The sequence below is a fragment of the Crocodylus siamensis genome, chromosome 5, assembly GCF_052110815.1.
Source record: "Crocodylus siamensis isolate JL-2025a chromosome 5, ASM5211081v1, whole genome shotgun sequence".
Taxonomy (NCBI): Eukaryota; Metazoa; Chordata; order Crocodylia; family Crocodylidae; genus Crocodylus; species Crocodylus siamensis.
The window spans coordinates 187,265,273-187,287,394 of NC_143399.1; the positions used below are offsets into that span (position 1 = coordinate 187,265,273).

General features: G+C 41.9%; 1 protein-coding gene across 1 annotated transcript in view; it reads left to right on the forward strand.

Moving 5' to 3' along the window:
- CCDC7 (coiled-coil domain containing 7) overlaps nt 1–22,122 on the forward strand; it is a 178,256-nt gene that overhangs the window by 25,852 nt on the left and 130,282 nt on the right. Inside the window, exons 6-11 of the mRNA XM_090047535.1 lie at nt 2,935–3,021; nt 4,552–4,572; nt 4,690–4,722; nt 5,420–5,580; nt 10,547–10,611; nt 12,559–12,630. Coding sequence (XP_089903661.1) covers nt 2,935–3,021; nt 4,552–4,572; nt 4,690–4,722; nt 5,420–5,580; nt 10,547–10,611; nt 12,559–12,630 — 439 coding nt within the window. The remainder of the gene's footprint in view (nt 1–2,934; nt 3,022–4,551; nt 4,573–4,689; nt 4,723–5,419; nt 5,581–10,546; nt 10,612–12,558; nt 12,631–22,122) is intronic.

Below are 22,122 nucleotides of genomic sequence, written 5' to 3' on the forward strand. Positions count from 1 at the left end.
CTATGGCATTCAAACAGCCAGTTATTACCTCTGTCAGGATGAGGGCCGTTTTTAAAATTACTTATCCACCCTTTTGCTGTTTGTCTAGATTGATCCGGGATGGTCTGGAGCCTTTCACAGGGCCCAACTAACTGCCCACTCTCTGTCACCAGAGTGGCTGCCTGGGGCAAGGTGATCCTCTATTTCCCCCTTAGTATAAATCCTTGAACAAGAACAGAAAGTGTCTGGGCAACAGGGCTCAGCCTGATTCCAAATTGGTTTGCTATTCCCTCTGGTTTATACTCTGACCTCTGCACTCTGCTCGATCTCCTGACTTCCTGACTCTGCTTTTTCCTAGATGCTGCTCTTGGATTGACCTCCTGGCTTTCTGATCTGGCTTGTCTTTGGATTCTGTTCACTACTCCTGACCTTGGTCAGCATCTTGACCCCTGAGTGGCTGCAGATTTGGCTGGCCACAACCTGGCATGACACTAGGGTGGTGTTTGTGGGGTGGAAAGGTCTTGGCCCTTCACTGGAAATCTTGCTCAGACTGGCTGCTTTCCACTGGATGATGTAGGCCAGCATGTTTGTCCAGCGTTTACTGGGCTTCTGTGATGGTGTCCCAGGCATAAATCCAATCCAGTTTCACGTAGAAAGTGAATGTATTGGGAATGTCACTGAAGATCTTTTTTTATCTCTAGTGTTATAATTCTGCTGGAAATTCTTGGCTCTGGCAAAGCACTGTGCTGCTGTCATGGAAGTATACTTTCTTTTGCATTTTCTGTAATAAATATTCATACATCTTCACATTTTGGCAATTCCTTGGGAAGATGCAGTCCAGACAGGACTAGGAGCAATGGCCTCAAACTGCAGCAGAAGAAATTTAGGTTGGAGATAAGGGAGAGTCATCTTTCTGACAATGGGGGTGGTCACTTCTTGAAGTGTCAGGACCAAAACCAGATACAGTACTCCAGGTGAGGCCTCACTATTGCCTAATAGAATGGAAAAATCACTTCCTTTAATTTGCAAGTGACATTCCTGGGAATATACTCCAGTATGCTGTTAGTCTTTGTTGCAACAAGAGCATGCTGTTGGTTCATATTCAGTTTATGGTCCACTGCAGCCCTTATGCCCTTCTCTGCAGTACTGCAGTGTAGCCAATCATCCCCCTGTCTATATTTGTACATGCAGTTATTTTGCCTGAAGGGCAGGACTTTGTACTTGTTCTTATTGAATTTCATCTGGTTGAAGTTCATGTGGACCATTTTTCCAGTCTGTCCAGGTAATTTTGGATCTTAGGAGGGATAACTTACTCACCAAATGCAGCAGTAGTTAGGCATGACTAACTCTTGGCAAATCCATGCTGGTTGTTTCAGATTGCCTTATTCTTCTCTGTGCTTCACAGTTGGTTCCATGAGAACCTGCTCCATCATCTTTCAGATATTGAGGCCAGACTAACTGGTCTTTCTTCCATGTTGTAAAAATGTGCACTATATTGGCTTGTTTCCAATCATCTGGGACCTCTCCTGACCTTCACAAGTCCTCACCGGGGGAACAGATTGCTATGAAATTACCTCAGCCAGTTTCTTCAGGACCCTAGGGTGCATCCCATCCAGCCATGTCAACTTGAAAACATCTAGTTTTTTTAAGTAATCCATAACCTGTTCTGCCATTACTCTCAGCTGTTTGTCTTTTTCCCTGACTTTGTTGCCAGTTGAGCTCATTCCCTGTTAGCTGTTCCTACTTATGAGGACTGAAATAAATAAGGCATTGCATACTTCAGCCTTCTTTGCTTCATCTGTATCAGATTGCATTCTTTAGGGGACCTATAGTTTTTTTGGTTGTCTTCTTTCTCTTGATATACTTGTAGAATCCTTTTTTATTACTGGCCAGTATGCATGCAAGAAAGCCAGTCAGTGAAGAGTAAATTGAGGAGTCAGTGGGTGAGAGCAGGTTGGGTAGGAGGGGTTAGGGGAATGAATGTGGCTGGTACATAGTGGAGAGGTACCTGGGGAGTTGGATGTTAGGCAGGTTATAATGTGTCTGTATAATCCAATGTCTATATTTAGTCCATGATTTTTTGCACCCAGGAGGTTAGTGAAGTGTGAAGTTCATATGTTCATCAATGAAAGGTGTTTTGCAAATTCCCTTTGAGGATTAGAACTGAGAGATTGGAGAGAAAGAGGTTTTCTTATAAGAAATGTTTCCCCGTAGGTAATTGGGTATTCCTGTCTTTGGTACCAGGCCCTTGCTTCTTTACTACTCAGTCCATTGAGGAAGAGCACACATCAACTATAGGTGCTTCCTCAGCTTGATAAAGGGCATTTATATCCAAAAGCATGCAAAGAAGAATTTTTCCGACTATTTGAGTTTGGCTAATAAAAGATGTAAGATTTACCCAAAGAACCTTGTCTGCTTAATTAATTTAACCAACATTTTTGTTAATGCTCATCAAGACTCCACATACATTTGTTCCAGGAGGCAAATATTTAATCCTATTAAAGAGATGTATGAGTTTATTTGAATTGATATTAATAGCTGCCTTTAAATGCTTAAACACACAGCATAATTAAAGGTGTTCCAATAAATTTATTTTAAAAAGTTTAAATAGGAGTCTTTTATAATAAAGTCTCGTAGTTATGAAGAAAACTCAAAATATTCCTTTAGCAAGTGAAATGGTAAGCAGTGAAGTGCATTGCAGTAAAGCTATGCTAAAGATTATAATGGTGAAAAAATGTGATTAACATATTTATATTTTAATAATCTAAAGAAAAACAGCTTTAAATTAAAATAAAATGACTTCAAACACTTCTATAATAAAACTATAACTAAATTGGTTTATTTAATCAAGTAAATATGCATTCATGGCTTAAATTTTAAGGCAAATTTTCTGAGTTCATAGGGTTTCCATAGAATATGGATGGATTGTATAAAAACTTTTTTTTTCTCTAAAAGGAAGGTCATGAGGACATGACTACATCACTACTAGGTTTTTCATCAATTGCAAAACAGTTAGAGACAACACTTCAGGAACAGAAAGAAGTATGTAATATTAAGATTATACATGAAAGTATAGATTTATTTTTTAAACTTGGACTTGCTTTTACTAAATTTTTATTGGCTTTTTTTGGAGAAATGTTTGAAACTTTGGCTTACATGCACAATTCTCAATTTTGCAATCTTGGAATTGCCATTGTAATCACACTGAATGTGGTCATTTAGCATGTGAATACATAAGACTGCGCGGGTCTGTTCCTTTCTTGTTGCCATAAGCTGAAGTTCCAAAGCCATACGTTTACATCAACAGCCACAGTTAATATTTGTTTGGTTCTTTTTGCTAGTTGAGAGAGGGTGAGATTGAGATTGCTGTACCTGGTCTGTGGATATTGGATATTGAGTGTTCAGTAGCAGATCTAGGATTTTGAAAAGGGGTATGTGGTCAGATAAGGTCTTTGGCCTTTGCAGCTGGGCAGAATGAGAAAAGTATTGCTGTGTGCCCACTCATCTTAGGAAGAGGGGCCAGGCAGTTCAGCTCCAACAGGTTCCTTAGCTGATTTGGGAGATGCTGTGGGCTGTGCACTGGGCTAGTGAGGAGGGGCTGGTCAAAGTAGCTTTGTCATGATTGGGCCCTTAGGGCATCTTCGCACATGATCCAGGGTGGTGGTGGTGGTGGTCTTTTAATTAAAGTAGCTCTTGGGAACTGCTGTAATTAAAGTGCCTTCAGAGTCTCATGTATTCAATGTCTTGTGCTTCAAAATGGCAGTGGAGGCACTTTAACTAAAGCTAGTTAGACAAACTTTAGTAAAAGTACTCCTGACACTGGTTTGAAATGTGGGGACACTAAATAAATGTGACACTGAGGCTGCTGGAGTGTTTTAATTAGAATACTCCAGCATACTCAATTAACAGAGTCTATTCTGATGTGTTCTAATTAGAATGTCTCAGAGGCATTGGGCATGTGTATAGGTGCCCTTAGGGCTCATGGATGGCAGGAGTAGAGGAGGACTTGAATGGGGGTGTGACTGCCCTTCCCCTTCCTGGGGATCCACTCTTGTGGTTGTTCTCATAGTCTTCTTTGAGCTCGGAGTGTGGAAGATTTGGGAGCAGAAAGTGAGAAGTGTATGGCCCAAATCACGGGGAAAGAAAGGTCTGCTTCTGCATCAGGGTTCACTGTGACTGCTGATTATACCACTGGCTTGGGCAGGGAGTCTATATATAATGAGCCTGCCCGCTGCAGAGTCAGGGAGAGAAGTGAAGCACCTCTTAAGGGTATCCTGTGATTGCAGCACGGAATGTTTGGGCAGCTGCTGGTTTTAATGTATTATTGGGACCATGACATCTTTCTGAATAAAGAGAGTTTTTAAAATAAGTTTTCTGCTTTTTATATTTCATTGCAATAAGATACATTTTTCCATTACAAGATAATGTTATGATGAAGTCCGATTGCCTAAAAAGTTAATTGTATTCAAATAAGTCAATTTCTTTAGTTAAATCATCATAAAATTGGTATAATTGTTAGATGTTTAATTATGTTTTGTGTTATCTTTAGTGATAATCCTTCTGTTTTTCTAGATATTAGAGTCTTTGACTAAGGTAAGAACTTAAGTTTTGATTTGCTGTGTAATATTTTATTATTTTCATTCTTTTTTAATTTGAACTATCACTTTAATTTGTCAGTGACTGATATGTATTTATATTTTTTTCATGAAGTGGTTTGGAAAGGAAGTCCAGCAGATGGAAGAGGTAATTCTAACATCTACTAACTGTCTCTTTTGACTTAACTTTATATTGCAAGAACTGCAATATATTGTGTCTTAAATACTGGTCTGCACTTTTTCATAAGTAAATTTATTAACAATACTGCCTCTGTCACTATGATCGGAGATTTGAGACTTTCCTCTTAAGAAGACAAATACAACTTGCTTCTCAGGGAATGCTAATATAAGGATATTTCAGGAAAACATGCTGTGTTGATTGAATTTTGAATAAATTTCCAGGAAAACAGTTTAGAACCATTTTTTATTTCTGAAGGCAAGTCTATTTGAAAACTTCTGTAGCATAGCAGCATTTTGACTTCACTGTGGTTGCATCATCTGACAATATCTAACAATATCTAACACATAAGAAACGATCTAGAGGATCTTCACTATCATGGCTAATGTGCTATCCTTTTTTGTTCAACATGACCAGAAACCAGTTAACTATTTATTTTAAACATTTGTACTAGGTGAACAGACCTACAAGGTCTGTAGAGTTGAACTATATCTAGCAATTGTTGTGGATGCTGGTTAAATCTATTTACTGTATTTGTGTAAATCTCTACCATTCTAAATGATAATAGTTGTTTTTTCTTTATAGTCAAAATACTTTAAACTAGACCCTACTAATTTATTGTATTTTAAATTGCTACTCCAACATTTTCAGTGTCTGCTTCTCTTAGTTAGGAAAAGATGAACTTTTTCCAGAACTGCAGCTTCCTATGGCTGATAAGGACATAACAGATAGCATAATTAAACTAACACAACACATCAGAAGTCTTGAAGAACTAAGAAACCGCATTCACCATCTGCCAAAGTCTGTCCAACCACCTCTAGCCAAACAGTAAGGGAATTATTAAATATTATTAGGCTTACTAATAATGAATAGTGAAAGACAGAAAAAATGAATATTTGAATATGTTCTGCGTTGCATGTGAACATTATTTTTTCCTTGAGTAATTCTCTATATATTCATTATCACTTGTTTCTCATACCTCTTGAGCTTCAACTAGAGACTTTTTTTTTTGCCTTTTTAGCAGTATCTGTAGAGTATACACAAGTTCCTCTTAATTACCTGGGTAGAAAATGTAGAACCCTTCTCTCAAGTTCCTACCAGCCTTCAAGCCTAGAAAGACATACTAAAACTTCTAGTCAGGCACAATTTGTGGCCCCTGGGCTTGTCAGGGAAAGGAAGGGGTGCCTTTTTCCTGCTTGCTCTTTGTTGTTTCTGCCATGTCCTTCCTGGGATGGCCTGATTTCAACTTGCAATAGCCACCCAAGATGCTTTTTATACCTGAAGAAAACTCTCATTCCTGACAACTGCTCAATTTGTGTGCCTTTTAAACTGAGAGCTTGAAAAGACAGGGAGAATAAGCTTTAACATTGTCTTCTTGGCAGATATTTCAGCTCTATATCCAGTCTATGGTTGAGAATCTCATTATGGCACCATTCACTGCGTAGTATGGGGAATCAGCACAGAATGTCTTCTCCAGTGCTGGCAAGATGGGTGCTAATCATTGGTCCTGGTTGAGATCCAGTTACACCCAGGAATAGACCCTTAGAAAGGTCTTTATGGGGGGGAGATCAGACCCACACAAATGATGGATGAGGTTTATGGGTAAATGGGAGCTTTAATCATAGTGCCAATATCAGGCCCCAGTATTTCTTGCCCATAAACAATTTCCGTGGAAGCCCAGGGAAGGTTAGAACATGTCAAACCAGAACTGTCTGGTTCCAAGCCCATGGTTCAGAGTATGAAGGGAAGAAGGAGCATTCATTCCTTTGATGAGTTAGTCAGAGGACATGACTTCATGATACCCTATCCTGCCAGAGGGCCTGTGACATTGACAGTTGTCAATTCTGGTGGAGCCAGAATTGGTACCATCAGCTGGTAACATCAGCTGACTGTACAGCACCATTCTCCACATCACATCAAAAGTGCTCACAGTTAGCAACACTTACTTCGGTAGATCTTTCAGTACTGAAGTGCTGCCTGGCAACAGACTTGATGGTAAAGACTGTGGTGGCTAATTTGCTGTCCTTTTCTGTTGAACATCACAGTGCTTAGCACCATCCTTTCAGATGGGCTTCTGTACAGTCCTGACCACTTTGTATATTCCTCATCAAACTGCCAGCAGGTGGGGTTAATTCTGTGTATTTTTTGGGATACTGTTTTATTGTTTTATTATTTTGTTTTTATTGTAAGATGCTCTGAGCTTTCTGGGGAGCGTGGCATAAAAATTAAATAAACAAACACTATATTTTCTTGCATAAAATGCACACGTTTTTCCTTGCACCATCTGTGGGAAGTACAGTTATGCATAATACCTGAGAAAAACAGATCCCTAGAGATCTGGAGATCTGGCAGCAGGGGAGCAGTGGCAGCATTAATTGCTGTGGGTCCCAGAGTGACTCAGTGGCTCAGTACTACCATTGCTTTCCCACCAGCAAATTTCTGGGCCCCTGGGAAGCCCCCTGACTAACATGGCACCATGCACCAGACTGGGCTAGTGTGTGGGGTTGGTGTGTCATTGAATTTGCTGCATGGTCCTATTCCAGTGTATCCCACTGTGAAGTCTGAGCCCTTGAGAACCTAAACCTAAACCTGTACTCCAAGGTAAGAACTTTTTTTTTCTTCCTAGGGCCATCCAAAAACAGAGCATGCCATCAAGGGCATGCTGTATATGAGAAAATATGTTAAATATCCTCTTCAAGTACTAGATCACTATTCTAATAGTACCCACTTGATGTGTAGACATTCATCCAGAAACTGCTGGTATGCAGACAGGCTTACAGACCCCATTGTTTCAAGGAAATGGCCTACAGGGTATCCGTCAATGCCAAGCTAGTCAGTTCCTCACATACGAAGTGTTACCAATTCGCGATGGGAAGTCTACTACCAATACCATTTAGCCTTTTCATAGCCCTGTGAGTCTTCAGCTAGGTCCTCTTGATAGTTGCAGTCTATCTCAGGGATAGGGGAAGCAGGTTATTTGTACTTTGATGGCTGGTTGTTAAGAGGTTCTTTGACTGCTCAAGCATCAAGCAACCTATGAAAGACAATGAGCCTATTATAATCTCTGGAGCTTCTCATCAGTCACCAGAAATCAATTTTGGATCCAGCTTAGAATTTTTTGTTCATAGAAGCCTACTTAAGACTCAATGTCAGCAAAAGCCTGCCTCCCATAGGAGGAATACCAGAATTGAGTTAAGGCTTATTCTGGGTCTGGAGGAGATTCATTTAAATATATAGTCACAGAACCTGAGCTGGTGCTTGTCTCCATAATTTGGCAGAAGGATCTAAGCAATGCATGCAGTGTTATACCATCCAGTGTCACTTCAGTAACAGATACCTCACTGATGGGCTGGTGAGTTTATTTGGGAGAACTCCAAATACAGGTTCTCTGGTTATTGGAAGCAGTGATGTTTCATATCAGTTGGTTAAGCTCAGAGAGGTGCTGAGAGCTCTCATGGTCTTACTTCTGTTGAATTTGAGGTTGTCAGGTCTAGGTCATGATAGGCGACTTATGCCAGATACTTTCTTCCTGTGGTGAGATTCTACCAACCTATGGCAACTGTACATCAGCAACCAAATCCACAGCATGTGGAACATTTACTCAGTCTCTAAATGGCAAAGCATTTATAAGTCTAGCTCCTTGCATTGTAAGTGGGACTCAGCACTCAGTGTTGTATTTGTAGAATGGGACCATCTGACCATAAACAAGTGCAGCCAGGGAATGCCACTTTTTTGCTTCTGTGGGTTCAGCCGTGGTTCTCCCTTGGGTGGATTTAAGACAGAAGAATCACAGAGCCTACTATGTGCACTCCCTCACACCACTAATTCCAACAAGTGAAGTAGGAATGGGGCTTACTCATCTTGATAGCCCCTGAATGCCTGGGACAATTTTCCATTTCTCTTGGGACCCTGCTCTGCTTCTAGACATTAGGAGTGAGGGTTCTGCACCCAGATCTCCATTCCTTGTCTCACAGTCTAGATTCTGGATGGCTTTCATAGAAAGAGGAAAAGTGTTTAGCCCTAGTCAGAGGTGTTGTCCACAGCAGGAAGGCTGTGACTAAGTATATGTACCTGGAAAAACAGGCCAGGTTTCTTTCCTGATGCTGTGTGAAAAATAGAAAGTTGATCAATTCTACCATATTAGATATACTAGATTATTGACTGGATTTTAGTCAAGCTGACCTTTCTGTCATTTTGGTTAAGATCTACCTGGAAGCTATCTTAGCTTTCTACATGCCACGTGTTTTCTTACCTGGAAGCCCTCAGGTCTCTTAAAGTGCAGACCAGGTTCTTTTTCAAGGAAGGGAACAAGTTCCAGAATGGGATCTGAATGTAATTCTTACTTATATAATAATAGTACCATTTGAACCTATGCCAGTGTGTTCCCTGCTCCATCTTCTTCTCCTTCCCCCCTCCCAAGAAGGTAAGTTATTACTGTTTAAAAGACTGTCATGTGGGGCTTTTCCTTTTTAGAACAGTGCAACTAAAGAGAAAAAGGGATGTTTAAAACAAAACCGTTATTTAATAGCTTAAATGTGAAATAGATTTTTAATAGGCTAGCATCAAACATTGCATTTGCCCTTGGATAAGTTGTGCCTGTTTGTTCCAGGATAAAAATAACCTGTAATTGCTGTGTATACACATCGCCTTCTAGTCAGGGCATGGTGAGTGGCTGAATGCAGTGTCACTTTTTCTACCATTGATTTAATACAGTAATCTTGGGGTAACTGTACAGATGTACTTTGCAATATCCTTTGATAAGCTGTTACTACCTCTTATCTGGAAAACTTTTAAGAGTTTCTGGTGCTGGCATTTTGTCCTGGAATAAAATGGTTTATCTTGGGATAATAATGCAATGTTTGTTTGCAGCCTTAGCGATTGTTTGCCAACAGTCAGTTCAGTTGTTTAAAGTTGTACTGTGGCAGAGTCATTTTAACATTTTTGACTCTTTGGGTCCATTTATTGCATCCAACATACTATGGAGAAAGAAGCAAGTGACTTCATGAAAACAATTTTTAGTGAGCAGATTCATACTGCTGCATCCTACTTGGGGCCAGAGACTTGATTCCTGTGGATCTGCTGGGCATCTTACCTCAGGATAGAATCAACAATACTTTTCGCTTGAGCAAGTTATTACATCTAGAAATCTGTATCAATTTAGTGATTAAAGTAAAATGACCAGAATGTAGTTGCCCCTTATACCTTCAGTTGCATAATATTTATATTGTGCAAGCATCCGTTTATAAAAGGTTTTAGAATCTCTATGAAAAGGTATAAATTGTGTTTAAAGTTACTGAATTATTAAACCACAGAGATACATGCTTAGAATATAACCACTACTGTAGTTTCATTTATGTTGCTACTTTAATAAGTTGTGTAATTTTATATGCAATTATGTTATTTTTCTTCTCTTGTTTTAAAAATGCATTATGCCAATAAGTAATTTCAAGAATGAATGACATTTTGAAGCACACAAAGGTTTCAAAAGACCTTTAACTCTGTTTCCTTGTGTAAATCAGTATTTGGTTTATAGCCCAAAATATATGGAATAAAATAATTTTACATGTGCACGTTTTTTGTAATAGGGAAAGAGTGGTCCAGAAATATTAGGCTTATATTCTATTCTTTCAAGATTCTTGTTGAGCTCAATAGTTCAAAAGTGAAATGAGAATGATATGTAGCTCTAGAACCTAGAAGATATTCCTCAGATTGCAAGAGTTTTAAGGTAATTTTAGATGTTTACTGTTTGACTTTCTTTTTAAAGGTAGAGTTGAAATATTTTAACTTTTGACAGAGAAAAGAAAAGAAAGTCGAACCCAGTAGCAATAGCTCAGAGAGACCCGAAGGCTATTTTAGAAGGTGAGAAAGTTAATTGTCTCCAGAATTTAGAATATGTTAAATTAGTTTGCCAGTGCTTTACATAAGGTGCTAAAAAGGCATGAATGTTTGTAAGTTGCACTTTGCATAATTATTTTGGAACTTCTAAAAAGTTTTAAAGGATTCTACAATTTAGTTTTGATTAATATTGTTGTTCGTTTGTCCAAATATACAGCCTAACTTTCCTGACCTCAGAATAAGAGGAGTGGCAGGGACAATGAATTAATTTTAGTACTCACTAAAAAACTCAAGAAGAGCTTTTCTTATCAGAACATTATTATACTGTTAAAATCAAATATTTCTAGGCTTGAAAAAAACACCTCTGATATTCTTAAATGAGTATTTCCCAGCCTTTTCAAGTTTGGATGGTGTTGGTGTTCATACTGTTACGTGGATTTCAGGTGTGCTGGTAAATTGGCTACTGGTAAGAGTCAAGAGATAGGTTTACAGCCAAACTATTTATTGTTTGTACTTCACAACATAGATTTTTCATGTATACCACCTGGGAGACTAAGGAGGGAGTAGAGGGTGACATGCAAATCAGCATCAGGTCTTCTTGGATTTGTTCGAGGTCTCTGATTTTTTTTTCTTTCCCCTGTAGTTCATGTAGTTTAATATTTATCTATGGTTTATGTAATTTTTTTATCGGTTTATTTGATTTCTCTCCATCTTACTAAAACTTTGGGAATGGATTGAACCAGTTCTTCCAGGCTCCCAGAAGATGTCAATCAATGTAGATTTATGAAAGGGAAGATTTTTATCTCCTTTCTTTACCATTTTGGATTTTTGCTTCTTTTCACCTTACTTTTTGCTTTTATTTGACAAGGCTGTTTTATTTATTTATTTACAATTTTAGTTAAGAAATTTAACAAAGATATATTTATTATAACACATCTGTATCTAATGCAACAGGTTACATCAGTCACCACTGCTGATGTTCTTAAGCTAAAGCTATATTTTATTAAGTTTGGGTCATATGTTTCAAGATTTGCTTGTGTGTGTGTGTGTGTGTGTATATGTGTGTGTGTGTGTGTGTGTGTATGATGTTTCCTGTCAGGAGTTTTGATTTCACTACTGGTTTAGACTTTTGAATTCACTTCACATTAACTGCCTTTTTTAAAAAAAAATTTATTGGTCTTGCTAGTTGTAACATCTGCAGAAGTTCACTATCAGAAACTGTAAGTGCTTTGAAAATGGCCAGGGCTGGAAACAACATCTTAAACCTGTCAGTTATTCAAGATTGCAGTTATCCAACCTGGATGTTGAGCAAGAGACAAAATATAGAGAGCCGGTAAAGGTTTAAGCGTACCACTTTCTGGGCTTAATTTTCAGTGATAGCTGAAACAGCTATAGCATGACAAATTTCAGTGGGTACATTTACATGAGATACTTCAAGCACAGTAGACTAATTCTACTGTGCATTAGCATGGCGGGCAAAACCTATGCTGATGTACAGTAGACTTAGTCTACTGTGCATTAATGTCACAAAAGACCATTCGTTTGTGCAAATGCGCAATAGTGCCTATAATGGTGTATTAAGTTAGTACCTCTCATTACAGGTACTAAACTTAATGCACCATAATTAAAGTGCATTAATGACCGTGTAGATGTGCCTGACGTGAAATTTTTACTTAAGACTTGGATAAAAGTGGTTCATGTCCCAAACTTTTAGTTAATAAGCTAGTGCAGTGCTTAAGCAGAATTTAAATAGCTTGATATAGGGTGCTGACTCTTGCTAACAATGTAGGTCAGTAAAAGAACCCTGCCAATCTGTGTCAAAAATAGCATTCCTACATTTGTTTGCCATTGTTTAAATAGTTATCTAAATTGATACTTACTCTTCTTGGCATTTTAAAGATTATGAAGTTTTAAATACCAGCATTATATGAAGTGCATTTTTATGGAGTAGAAATTATTATCTTATTTCAGAGCTTGTAAGAAAACATGGAACTGAGGATGTAATCAGCATGACACATGTTTTTGAAGATGACCTAGCACCACGTAAGTTTAAGGCGGCTACTAAAGTTTTGCCATTATATGAAATTTTAGAATGACAAATTAAATTCTACCTATTATGGAAATAACCACCATGGGAATATCAGGAGGATATTCAGCATAGAAATCATTGGATTTTTTATCTGAAGAAGACAGGGATGATGGACTAGATGGAAAATGGCTGAAGCTGATTAGTCTGATTGGATAGTGCTTGAGACAGACTGGGAATTTAGAGACACTTCTATAGCCCAGGCATGTAGGGATTTCCATTTCTCCTTGGGTATTTTCCATTAATATTCCGGTTAAGATGTGTGTGCATAACATACATTTAAGAATTTAGGGTTTTTTTCCTCAGCAATAATCACTGTGGGCTGTATAAACAGGCATGTGGTATAAAGATGGTTAGTCTCCACTCCATTGCTTCAAACTGGAGCTGCTGTCCATTCATTTCTTAAACTATACTAGATTCTTGTTTACCTTTTTGTGAATAATATTCCTTTTCCTAGTTTATTTTAGTATAGCTAGCTTACTTGAGTGCTCATTGCCAGTACATTTCGCTAAGCTTGTGTACAAAGATTCATGGTACTAGAGTTTAGAAATGGTTAATCCTAAATCTTACAGGATTAATGTTTAATGTCCCTTAAGGACAAGCATTCTTGATGTTTTCTGAGGGGAGAAACTCACATTCCTGCAGAATGTCCAAAATATAAATCTTTTTCTAGGAGAGATCCATCACCAGAGGTTCTTATTTGATAAATCCAAGACTGACTGACTTCTGACCCTGCTATCTATCACTCCTATATAAGGGAGTTTCCAAGAGAGCTGTAGTCATAGTATGCTAGATCCAGAGCCCTGTTTATTAAGGCTTCAGCTGATCATTCAGGAAAGCGGGACAAAAAGCTTCTGAACAGAAAGTTTACACTCTGGAGAAAATTAGAGGCAGGTCCCTGTTAAAAGATGCCCTCAAGAAGGAAAAGGGCAGGCCTATACAAGAGGCTTCCTGGACCAGCATGACTGTCCAGGTCTTGCGACAGAGGCTTCAGCATTGATGCCTACATGGAACCATTATTCCTGCAGTGCTTAAACTATTTCTAATCCAGGCCTCATGACTAATAACCTCTGGCAGAACTCCTCTTGTATTAACTCTGATTTGTGATTTTTCTTCAACATTGAGTGTACTGGATAGGGGCTACACTGGCACAATCATTTTCAGTCTTCTAGCTTCTCTATTTGTCCTACTGTATTGCTTAGAATTGGCAACCTCCATGGTATTGGGTGGCCTTTAGGTGTTGCAAGAGCCCAGATCTCTACTGCTTTTTACAGTGGTCAATATTTTCAGTACTAGGACTTTCTTTAACTGCAGTACTGTGCATGCCTAGGATTCTGAAACAGGCTTGTCTGCCTTCTGCACTTATTGCCTGTGCTCATCCTGTGGAAGGAGAGTACTCCATTTCAGTGTAATCAGCAACTGAAATCAGCTGGGAAAAATACTGTACATGTATCAAGAACAATCTCTCCTGCCTTTCATGGACCACACTAAGATTGCATTGACTCTTATTTTGCTATATTTTATAATGTCTACCATTCTGACCTTTGGGACATTATCCTGACAGCATGCTTATGTGGTCATTTTGAAACCACAGGGGATCATAGAATCATAGAAGTAGGGTCGGAAGGGACCTTGCAGATCTTCAAGTCCAACCCCCTGCCTGGGCGGGAGAAAAACTGGGCTCAAATGACTCCAGCCAGGTAGGCATCAAGCCTCTTTTTAAAGGCCCCCAGGGTAGGAGCCAGCACCACTTCCCTTGGAAGTCAGTTCCAGATCCTAGCTGCTCTAACTGTGAAGTAGTTCTTATGGATGTCTAATCTAAACCTACTCTCCAACAACTTGTGGCTGTTATTCCTTCTTATGCCAGGGGGCACTAGGGGAAACAAGGTATCTCCCAAACCCTTCTGGTCCCCCCTAGTGAGTTTATAGACTGTCACCAGGTCCCCCCTCAGCCTTCTCTTGTGAAGGTTGAACAGGTTCAGGTCCTGCAGTCTCTCATTGTAGGGTCTGTCCTGTTGTCCCCAGATCATGTGGGTGGCTCTCCTTTGGAATCTCTCAATGTTGTCCACATCCCTCTTGAAGTGGGGCACACAGAACTGGACACAGTACTCCAGCTGTGGCCTGACCAGTGTCGCGCAGAGCGGGAGGATCACCTACTTGGCCCTACATGAGATGCACCTGTGGATGCATGACAAGGTCCGGTTAACCCTGCCAACCGTGACCTCGCATTGTCGGCCCGTGTTCATCTTGGAGTCAATAATGACTCCAAGACCCCTTTCTGCCTCCATGCTCTCGTGAAGGCAGTTTCCCATCTTATAAGTGTGCTGCTGGTTACTACTGCCCAAGTGCAGCACCCTGCACTTGTCAGTATTGAAAAGTGAATCCTGTTTTTGTTAGCCCACCCTTGTAACCTGTCCAGGTCTTGCTGCAGTCTTTCCCTCCCTACTAGCGTGCTCACCTCACACCAAATTTTGGTATCATCAGCAAATTTAAACAGGTTGCTTTTCACCCTGTCCAAATAGTTGATAAAGAAATTGAACAGCGCGGGTCCAAGGACCGAGCCCTGGGGGACTCCGCTGCCCACTTCTCCCCAGGTTGAATATGACCCGTCCACCACCACCCTCTGATTATGACCCTTGAACCAATCTGCAATCCATCTGACTGTGTAGGCATCAATGCCACAGTTGCCTAGTTTTTTAATGAGGATGGGGTAGGAGATGGTGTCAAAGGCCTTGCTCAAGTCCAGAAAGACTACGTCTGTGGCGACATCTGCATCTGATGCTTTTGTGACCTGATCATAAAAGGCAATCAGGTTGGTCTGACATGACCTGCCCCTAATGAAACCATGCTGGTTGCCCTTGAGCATCATCCCTGAAGCTGCCCATCACAGATGTGCTCCTTGAGGATCTTTTCAAAGAGTTTCCCTAGGATTGAGGTAAGACTGACGGGCCTATAGTTGCCCGGGTCCTCCCTCCTCCCTTTTTTAAAGATGGGGAGCACGTTGGCTATCTTGCAATCATCTGGCACCTGGCCTGAGCACCATGAGCGCTCGTAAAGCTGTGCCAAGGGCCCTGCAATAACCAACCCCTGTTAGCTCCCTCAACACCCTGGGGTGGAGAACATCTGGATGCGCTGATCTGAACACATCCAGCCCCTCCAGAAGCTCTCTAACCCGGTCCTTCCCAACCTGAGATCTGGAGGCGTTCCCCTCAAGTCTGTCTTGCATCACGGTGGGGAAGTCCTGGTCCCTGCACAAGAAAACGGAGGTGAAGAATTGGTTAAAGAGGTTTGCTTCCTCCTCTGGCGCAACCACCAGATTGCCCAGAGAATCTTGCAAGGGCCCCACATTTCCCGGTGCTTTCTTCATCCTCCCTATATACTTGAAAAAGGACTTTTTATTCTCTGATTTTGGACGCTAGTCCTAGCTTTATGTCCACCTTAGGTTTCCTGAGAGCCCCCCTATGGGCCTGAGCAGAGGAGGTATACTCCTCTTTGGAGATAGCATCCCCCTTCCACTGGTTGTATGACACCTTTTTGGCAATCAGGCATTCCTGTACACCCTTGGTGAGCCAGGGGGGCTTTCGGGCACTCTTGTCCCCCTTGCTTGTTGGGATGGTTACTCCTTGGGCCCTGAGTATCGTCTCCTTAAGGAACAACCACTCATCTTGGGCACTGAGTTCCCCTGCTCTCAGGAACTCCAGCACCTCTCCCACTAATCTCAACTTGTTGAAGTTGGTCCTCTTGAAGTCTAGGGCTACCGCCTTGCTGCAGGCCCTTGACACCTTGTGCTGGATGGTGAATTCCAGCGAGCAATGGTTGCTATCAGCCAGGTGATCAAGAACCTGGAGGCCCCTTACCAGGTTGTCTCCTGTGGCCAGGACCAGGTCCAACAGGACATTTTCTCTGGTGGGACTGTGCACCTCCTGAATTAAGTGGAGGTCCTGTATCTCGGCCAGGGACCTCCTGGAATGGTCTGACCTGGCTGACTGTTCCTCCCAGCAGATGTCCGGGTAATTTAAATCACGCATAACAACTACATCCCTTGCCTTAAGTGCCTCTACAAGCTGGCCCGAAAATTCCCGGTTCAGCTCCTCCCCGTGGTTGGGGTGTCTGTAGTAGACCCCCACCATTAGATCCCTCTCCCCACGGCCCCCTTGTATCTTGACCCAGAGAACTTAAGCTTACCCCTCCTCTGAACCTGTTCTGCTGGCAGAGGATGTGTATTGCTCCTTGACATAGAGTGCCACACCCCCACCTTTCCTTCCTTCTCTATCCTGCCTGTAAAACCTATAGCCCCTAATGCTGACTGCCCAGTCGTGGGATGAATCCCACCACGTTTCTGTAAGCCCTGTTATGTCTGGGTCTGAACTGGCTATTCTGAGGGCGAGTTCCTCCTGTTTATTTCCCATACTACAAGCATTGGTATATAGGCATTTAAGGCCTTGCCTAGCTGCGTGTGCCACCCCCCGATTTGGGAGACTGTCTGGACCCCTGTTTCTTACCTGGGCACTCCTTGCATTTGTTACCTGTCTTGCTTGGGTGGTGTCTCCTTGTCTTCCTGCGGCTCCCTGCCCCGGTGAGGCTAGTTGATGATTCAGGTAAGGACATCTTTCTGAAATATCACCCACCTATGCTCCTGTTGAACAGCCCACTTGAGTCCCTTCTCAACCTGAGGAGAATCCACCCCATTTAAGTAGCTTACAGGCATAGTTGGTGGAAGGGGGGCTAATGGAGCTTAGCTCCACAAGTGTAGGGCAGCGGTAGGGCCACAAGGCAGCCCAGCCGCGGGCTCCCGGTGGCTGCAGCAGGGGTGGGGAGGAGAGCAGGCATAGCAATGAGGGAGGGAGTGGGGATGGGCAGGCACTGCACAGCCAGCGGGGTGAGGGACTGAAGATCCTGCTATGCATAGAAGGGGCAGGGGCAGGAGAGGAAGGGATACATAGTGGAAGTGCCCATGCTTGGGGCTGTTTTGCACCCTGCTCTGCCCTTCCCTTCACCCCAGCATAGGAGGTGCTCCACTGCTAAAACTCCTGCTGCCATGGGTGAAGCACCACCTTATGTGCTGCCCACACCTCCCAGGAACATGGTTGTTCTCTTGCCCCTGCACAGCAGCCATTCCTGGAGCAGAGTCATGCAGGCAGTGTCCACTGTGCCTCCTTCCCTCCCAAGAAGGGTAGTTGTTGCACATGAAGGCAAAAGGGTGGAGGAGAAACAGGATGACAAGTTTGGTGGCCCATACAGGGACTGAACCTATGACCTTTGCATTATTAACACCATGCTACAGCCAACAGAGTTAACTGGCTACCTGGCAAACCTCACTGAGTTGAGCACTTGTTGAGATGCACACAGCACCTGCCTCCAGGTCCAGCAGCCTGGACCCACTGCCAATACAAAGGTGGGCAGAGCGAGCAGCCTGCTTGGCCACAGGGCAGCCCTGCATGTGGGACCGGGGCCAGGTGTATGGAGTTGGGTAGGTGGGAGGGAGGATTTGGTTGCTGCCTTGGCTCTTCCCAGCTCCTGCTAGTGGGACATGCAGAGGAGCCGGGTCTGCAGTGCTGCCGGCACCAGCACCAGGGCAAGCTGCTTCCCTTCTCTGCCCCCTCGTGGCTTAGTCCCACGCCCTGCCCTCCCATAGCCCTTTCCCTTCACCCTGCAACTTCCCTCGCAGACTTACCTGCTGGCGGGGAGAGGGCATGTGCACACACGCTCAGACCTCCCCAGTTTTTCTTCCTCCACCTATGCTTACAGGACCCTGTGGTCATTTCTTGCTCTCTGGAGAAAGCTGTAGTTCCAGTTGTCTCACCACACTTGAATATTTTTATACTGTTTCCGGACCTTTTTAAAAGGACAGCTGACTTCTTTCAGTTACCTCCTAAAGAGACTCAAGAACCATCTTGCATGCTAAGATACGTTTTACATTGTTTAACTTCTGGGAGACTGTACCTCCTAACTAATGCAGTTAATGGCTACTCAAATAGCTTGATAGACTTGTTCCAGAAATACCAAAGGAAAGGCCTTCCATTGCAGCTAAATTTTTCTACTTACACGGTACTGGTCACCAACGAGTACCAAAGTGATGATGAAAGGAAGTGAGCCAAAATTTTGAGATTTGTTTGGTCACAAGGGATGTCCTTTAGCAGGCTTGCAGGCTACCAGGCCTTATTGGCATACCATGATTTTTATGAATTAAGAAAACATCCTGGCATTTGTAGATAAATGGTTGTTTGATAGTAAAGGGAGGTTCTCTGTATTTGCTACCAAAGGCCTAGCATCCAAGACTACTTTTCAAGCTGCGCTGTATGCAAGCAACATTGCCTCTAGATCTGTGGCCTTAGTGGTGGCAATGAGATGATGATCTTAACTTCAAGGGGCTGATTTTGCAGAGGAGGTCAGTCTACTGAGGTAGATTTAGGAATATTTGTTTAGAAGGTCCTTTCCAGTCCTTTGAGTCCAGTTCTTTGCATTCATCAGCAACCTTTTGTCCAAAAGAGCCTCTGGTACCCATTTTTACATAATTCCTTAGAACTTGGAAGCTGGTGGCAACTCTTGCCTTTCAGGATCTTTGTTATATTCTCTATTAATGTATTTGGTCTGAAAACAATATGGAAAAATCCAAGTTAATACCACTTTAAAAGGTGAATCTTGTAAGGGCAATCAGAACCATTGCTTCCGAACATAGGACTGGAAGCTGAAAGATTTTATTTTCACCTGTCAGATCCAAGAATAACTAGATGCTGCCATTATTAGGTAGTTTCATAGTTTCTAGGGTCGGAAGGGACCTGAGCAGATCATCAAGTCCAACTCCCTGCCGTGGCAGGAAAGAGTACTGGGGTCAAATGACCCAGCAAGGTGATTGTCTAACTTTGCCTTAAAGACCCCCAAGGTAGGAGCCAGCACCACTTTGCTTGGAAGTTGGATCCAGATCCTAGCTGCCTTGACAGTGAAGTAGCGCCTCCTGATGTCTAATCTGAATTTACCCTTTGCCAGTTTGTGACCGTTATTTCTAGTCACTCCTGTTGTCACTCCAGGTATCTATATCTGGGAATTTAAAATCTCTCATAAAGCCACAATTTCAAGTAATACTTATCCTTCTAGTAGCATTAGATATTTTTGTTTATTCAAATCCAGACCTATGACAGATTCTCAGTTCTATCCCAGTGAATTTTTCTGTGGTCTCTAACAGCATGCTTGGAGGCCTGAGGTGACCACTCTAGACTCCGCTTTGTGGTTTATCATTGCCCTTTAAGAGCCACTACCTTCTAAGAGTCTGCACTCTACATCCTCTTGATTTGCCAGCAGCTCCTGAGCTTGAAATTGTCTGCACAGCCTTCCCCCCTGTATCAAGTCTGCAACTGTCTGTCTTAACCCATTATTTTTGGCTTGATCTACTTTTCCATAAATTCTGTCAGATCACACGTTGTGTATGAATAACTTCTTTCAGGGGTAATATGCAGATGACAGCTTCTATATCTTATCCTAATTTTCTTTTCAGTTATTCATATAATCTCTCGTTGTATCATTCACCATTATCTTTTCTTCCTTGTCCTTGCCATAAAAGCAACAAAGCCACATGCACCTTCCCCTCCAAACCTCTTGGGAAATTCTTGTTTACTGTTTTCTATTTGCTGGGTTTATTTAAATTATGACAGATAAGAGAACATGTCTACTCTAGTAGATAGAATCTATTCTAAACACCCTGGTGAAAACTTGTTTGTGTTCTCAGGCATATATACACATGGGCAGATACGGGGAAAGGCAAAGGTATGCCTCTTTGCCACTGCTGGCTCTCTCCTTTCTGAAATTGTGGAAAGAACTCAACAATGTTTGCAAAGGAACATTTTTCATACTTTTTCAATCTGAGATGCTAATAACAGAATCCCAAACTTGACCACTATACTGACTGCTTCAGAGAAAGAATGAACAATTAAATAATTAACAACACACACCACTATAACAACCTCTCCCTCTCAGAGAGAAGTACCATAGAATCCCTAAGATCAAACCACCAAATAGTAATAAAATCAATGGATGAAGGAGGACCTATCATTATCCTTAGTCCTGAAGACTAGACTACATAAAGGAAGCCAACAGACAACTCTCTGATACCACCTACTATAAAATTCACAAACAAGGGAACCCTGGCAGACCTATGATATCCAACCTCACTAACAAAATATCAGATTTCATCGAATCAATCCTAAAACCTCTTGTCACCCAAAGAGCAAGTTTTATCCAAGATGCAACAGACTTTCTACGAAAACTTAGACATAGACCACCTTCCGAGCAACACCCTCCTTGCCACCATGGACATTACCAGATGATATACTAACATCCCACACCAGGGCGGCATTCAAGACTGCCATACATATCTGCAAGAACAGTATTGCAACTCAGTGTACAGACCCAAAGTTATTACTGGACTTATACACTTTGTTCTCACACACATCAACTTCACTTTCAATAACCAACAGATCCTCCAGACCATGGGCACAGCTATGGGCACCAAAATGGCCCCACAGTATGCCAACCTTTTCATGAGCCGCCTGGAAGAAAATTTCCTCAAGGACTGCACCATCAAACCCTTGCTATACTTAAGATATATCAAGGACATCTTTGTCGTTTGGACTGAAAACCTGCAATCTGATTGATTTCCATCAGAAATTCAACATGCAGCAGCTCTCCATCAGACTATCTCTGGAATACTCCAAAACCAACATTCACTTTTTAGACATGATGGTCACTATCCAGAATGGTACAATACAGATCACCATATACAAGAAACCCACAGAACCAGCAATCATCCTAAACACACCAAGCAAGCTGTAATGTATAGCTAAGCCCTCTGATACCACCACATTTGCACTAAGGAGAACACCTGTGATCACCAAATCTCAAAAGGGCCTTCACTCAACAAGAACATTCTTCCAGGGAGATAGATCACACTTTTGAAAAAGCCACCCAGATACCACATGAAGAATTGCTGCCATGCAGAAGAAACACCCCCCCATGAATTGCATACCACTGGTTATGACATATCATCCCTCCTTGGAACCTGTACAGAAAATCCTCAGACCTTTGCAGCCCATACTAGAAGGAGACCCAAGTCTCAGAGCGAGCTTCCCAGAACCACTCACCCTACCCTTTAAGCAAGCACTGAGCCTTGCCATCCTCATCATCAGAAGTAAACTTGCTATGGCCGAAAACACACTGAATGGATCCAGACTATGCCAGGACAAGAAATGTAAAATCAGCCAACACATCTCCACTACCCCCGACAACAGAAACATCAACATTCCTGGATCTTACACCTGCACCTCCAGAAATGTAATATAGCTCATCCAGTGCACCATATGCTCTGATGGAAATATGTAGGAAAAACCAAATGACAGGCACGCTCCAGAATGACCACACATTGTAAATCTATCAAAGACAAGAATATCCAGTTATCT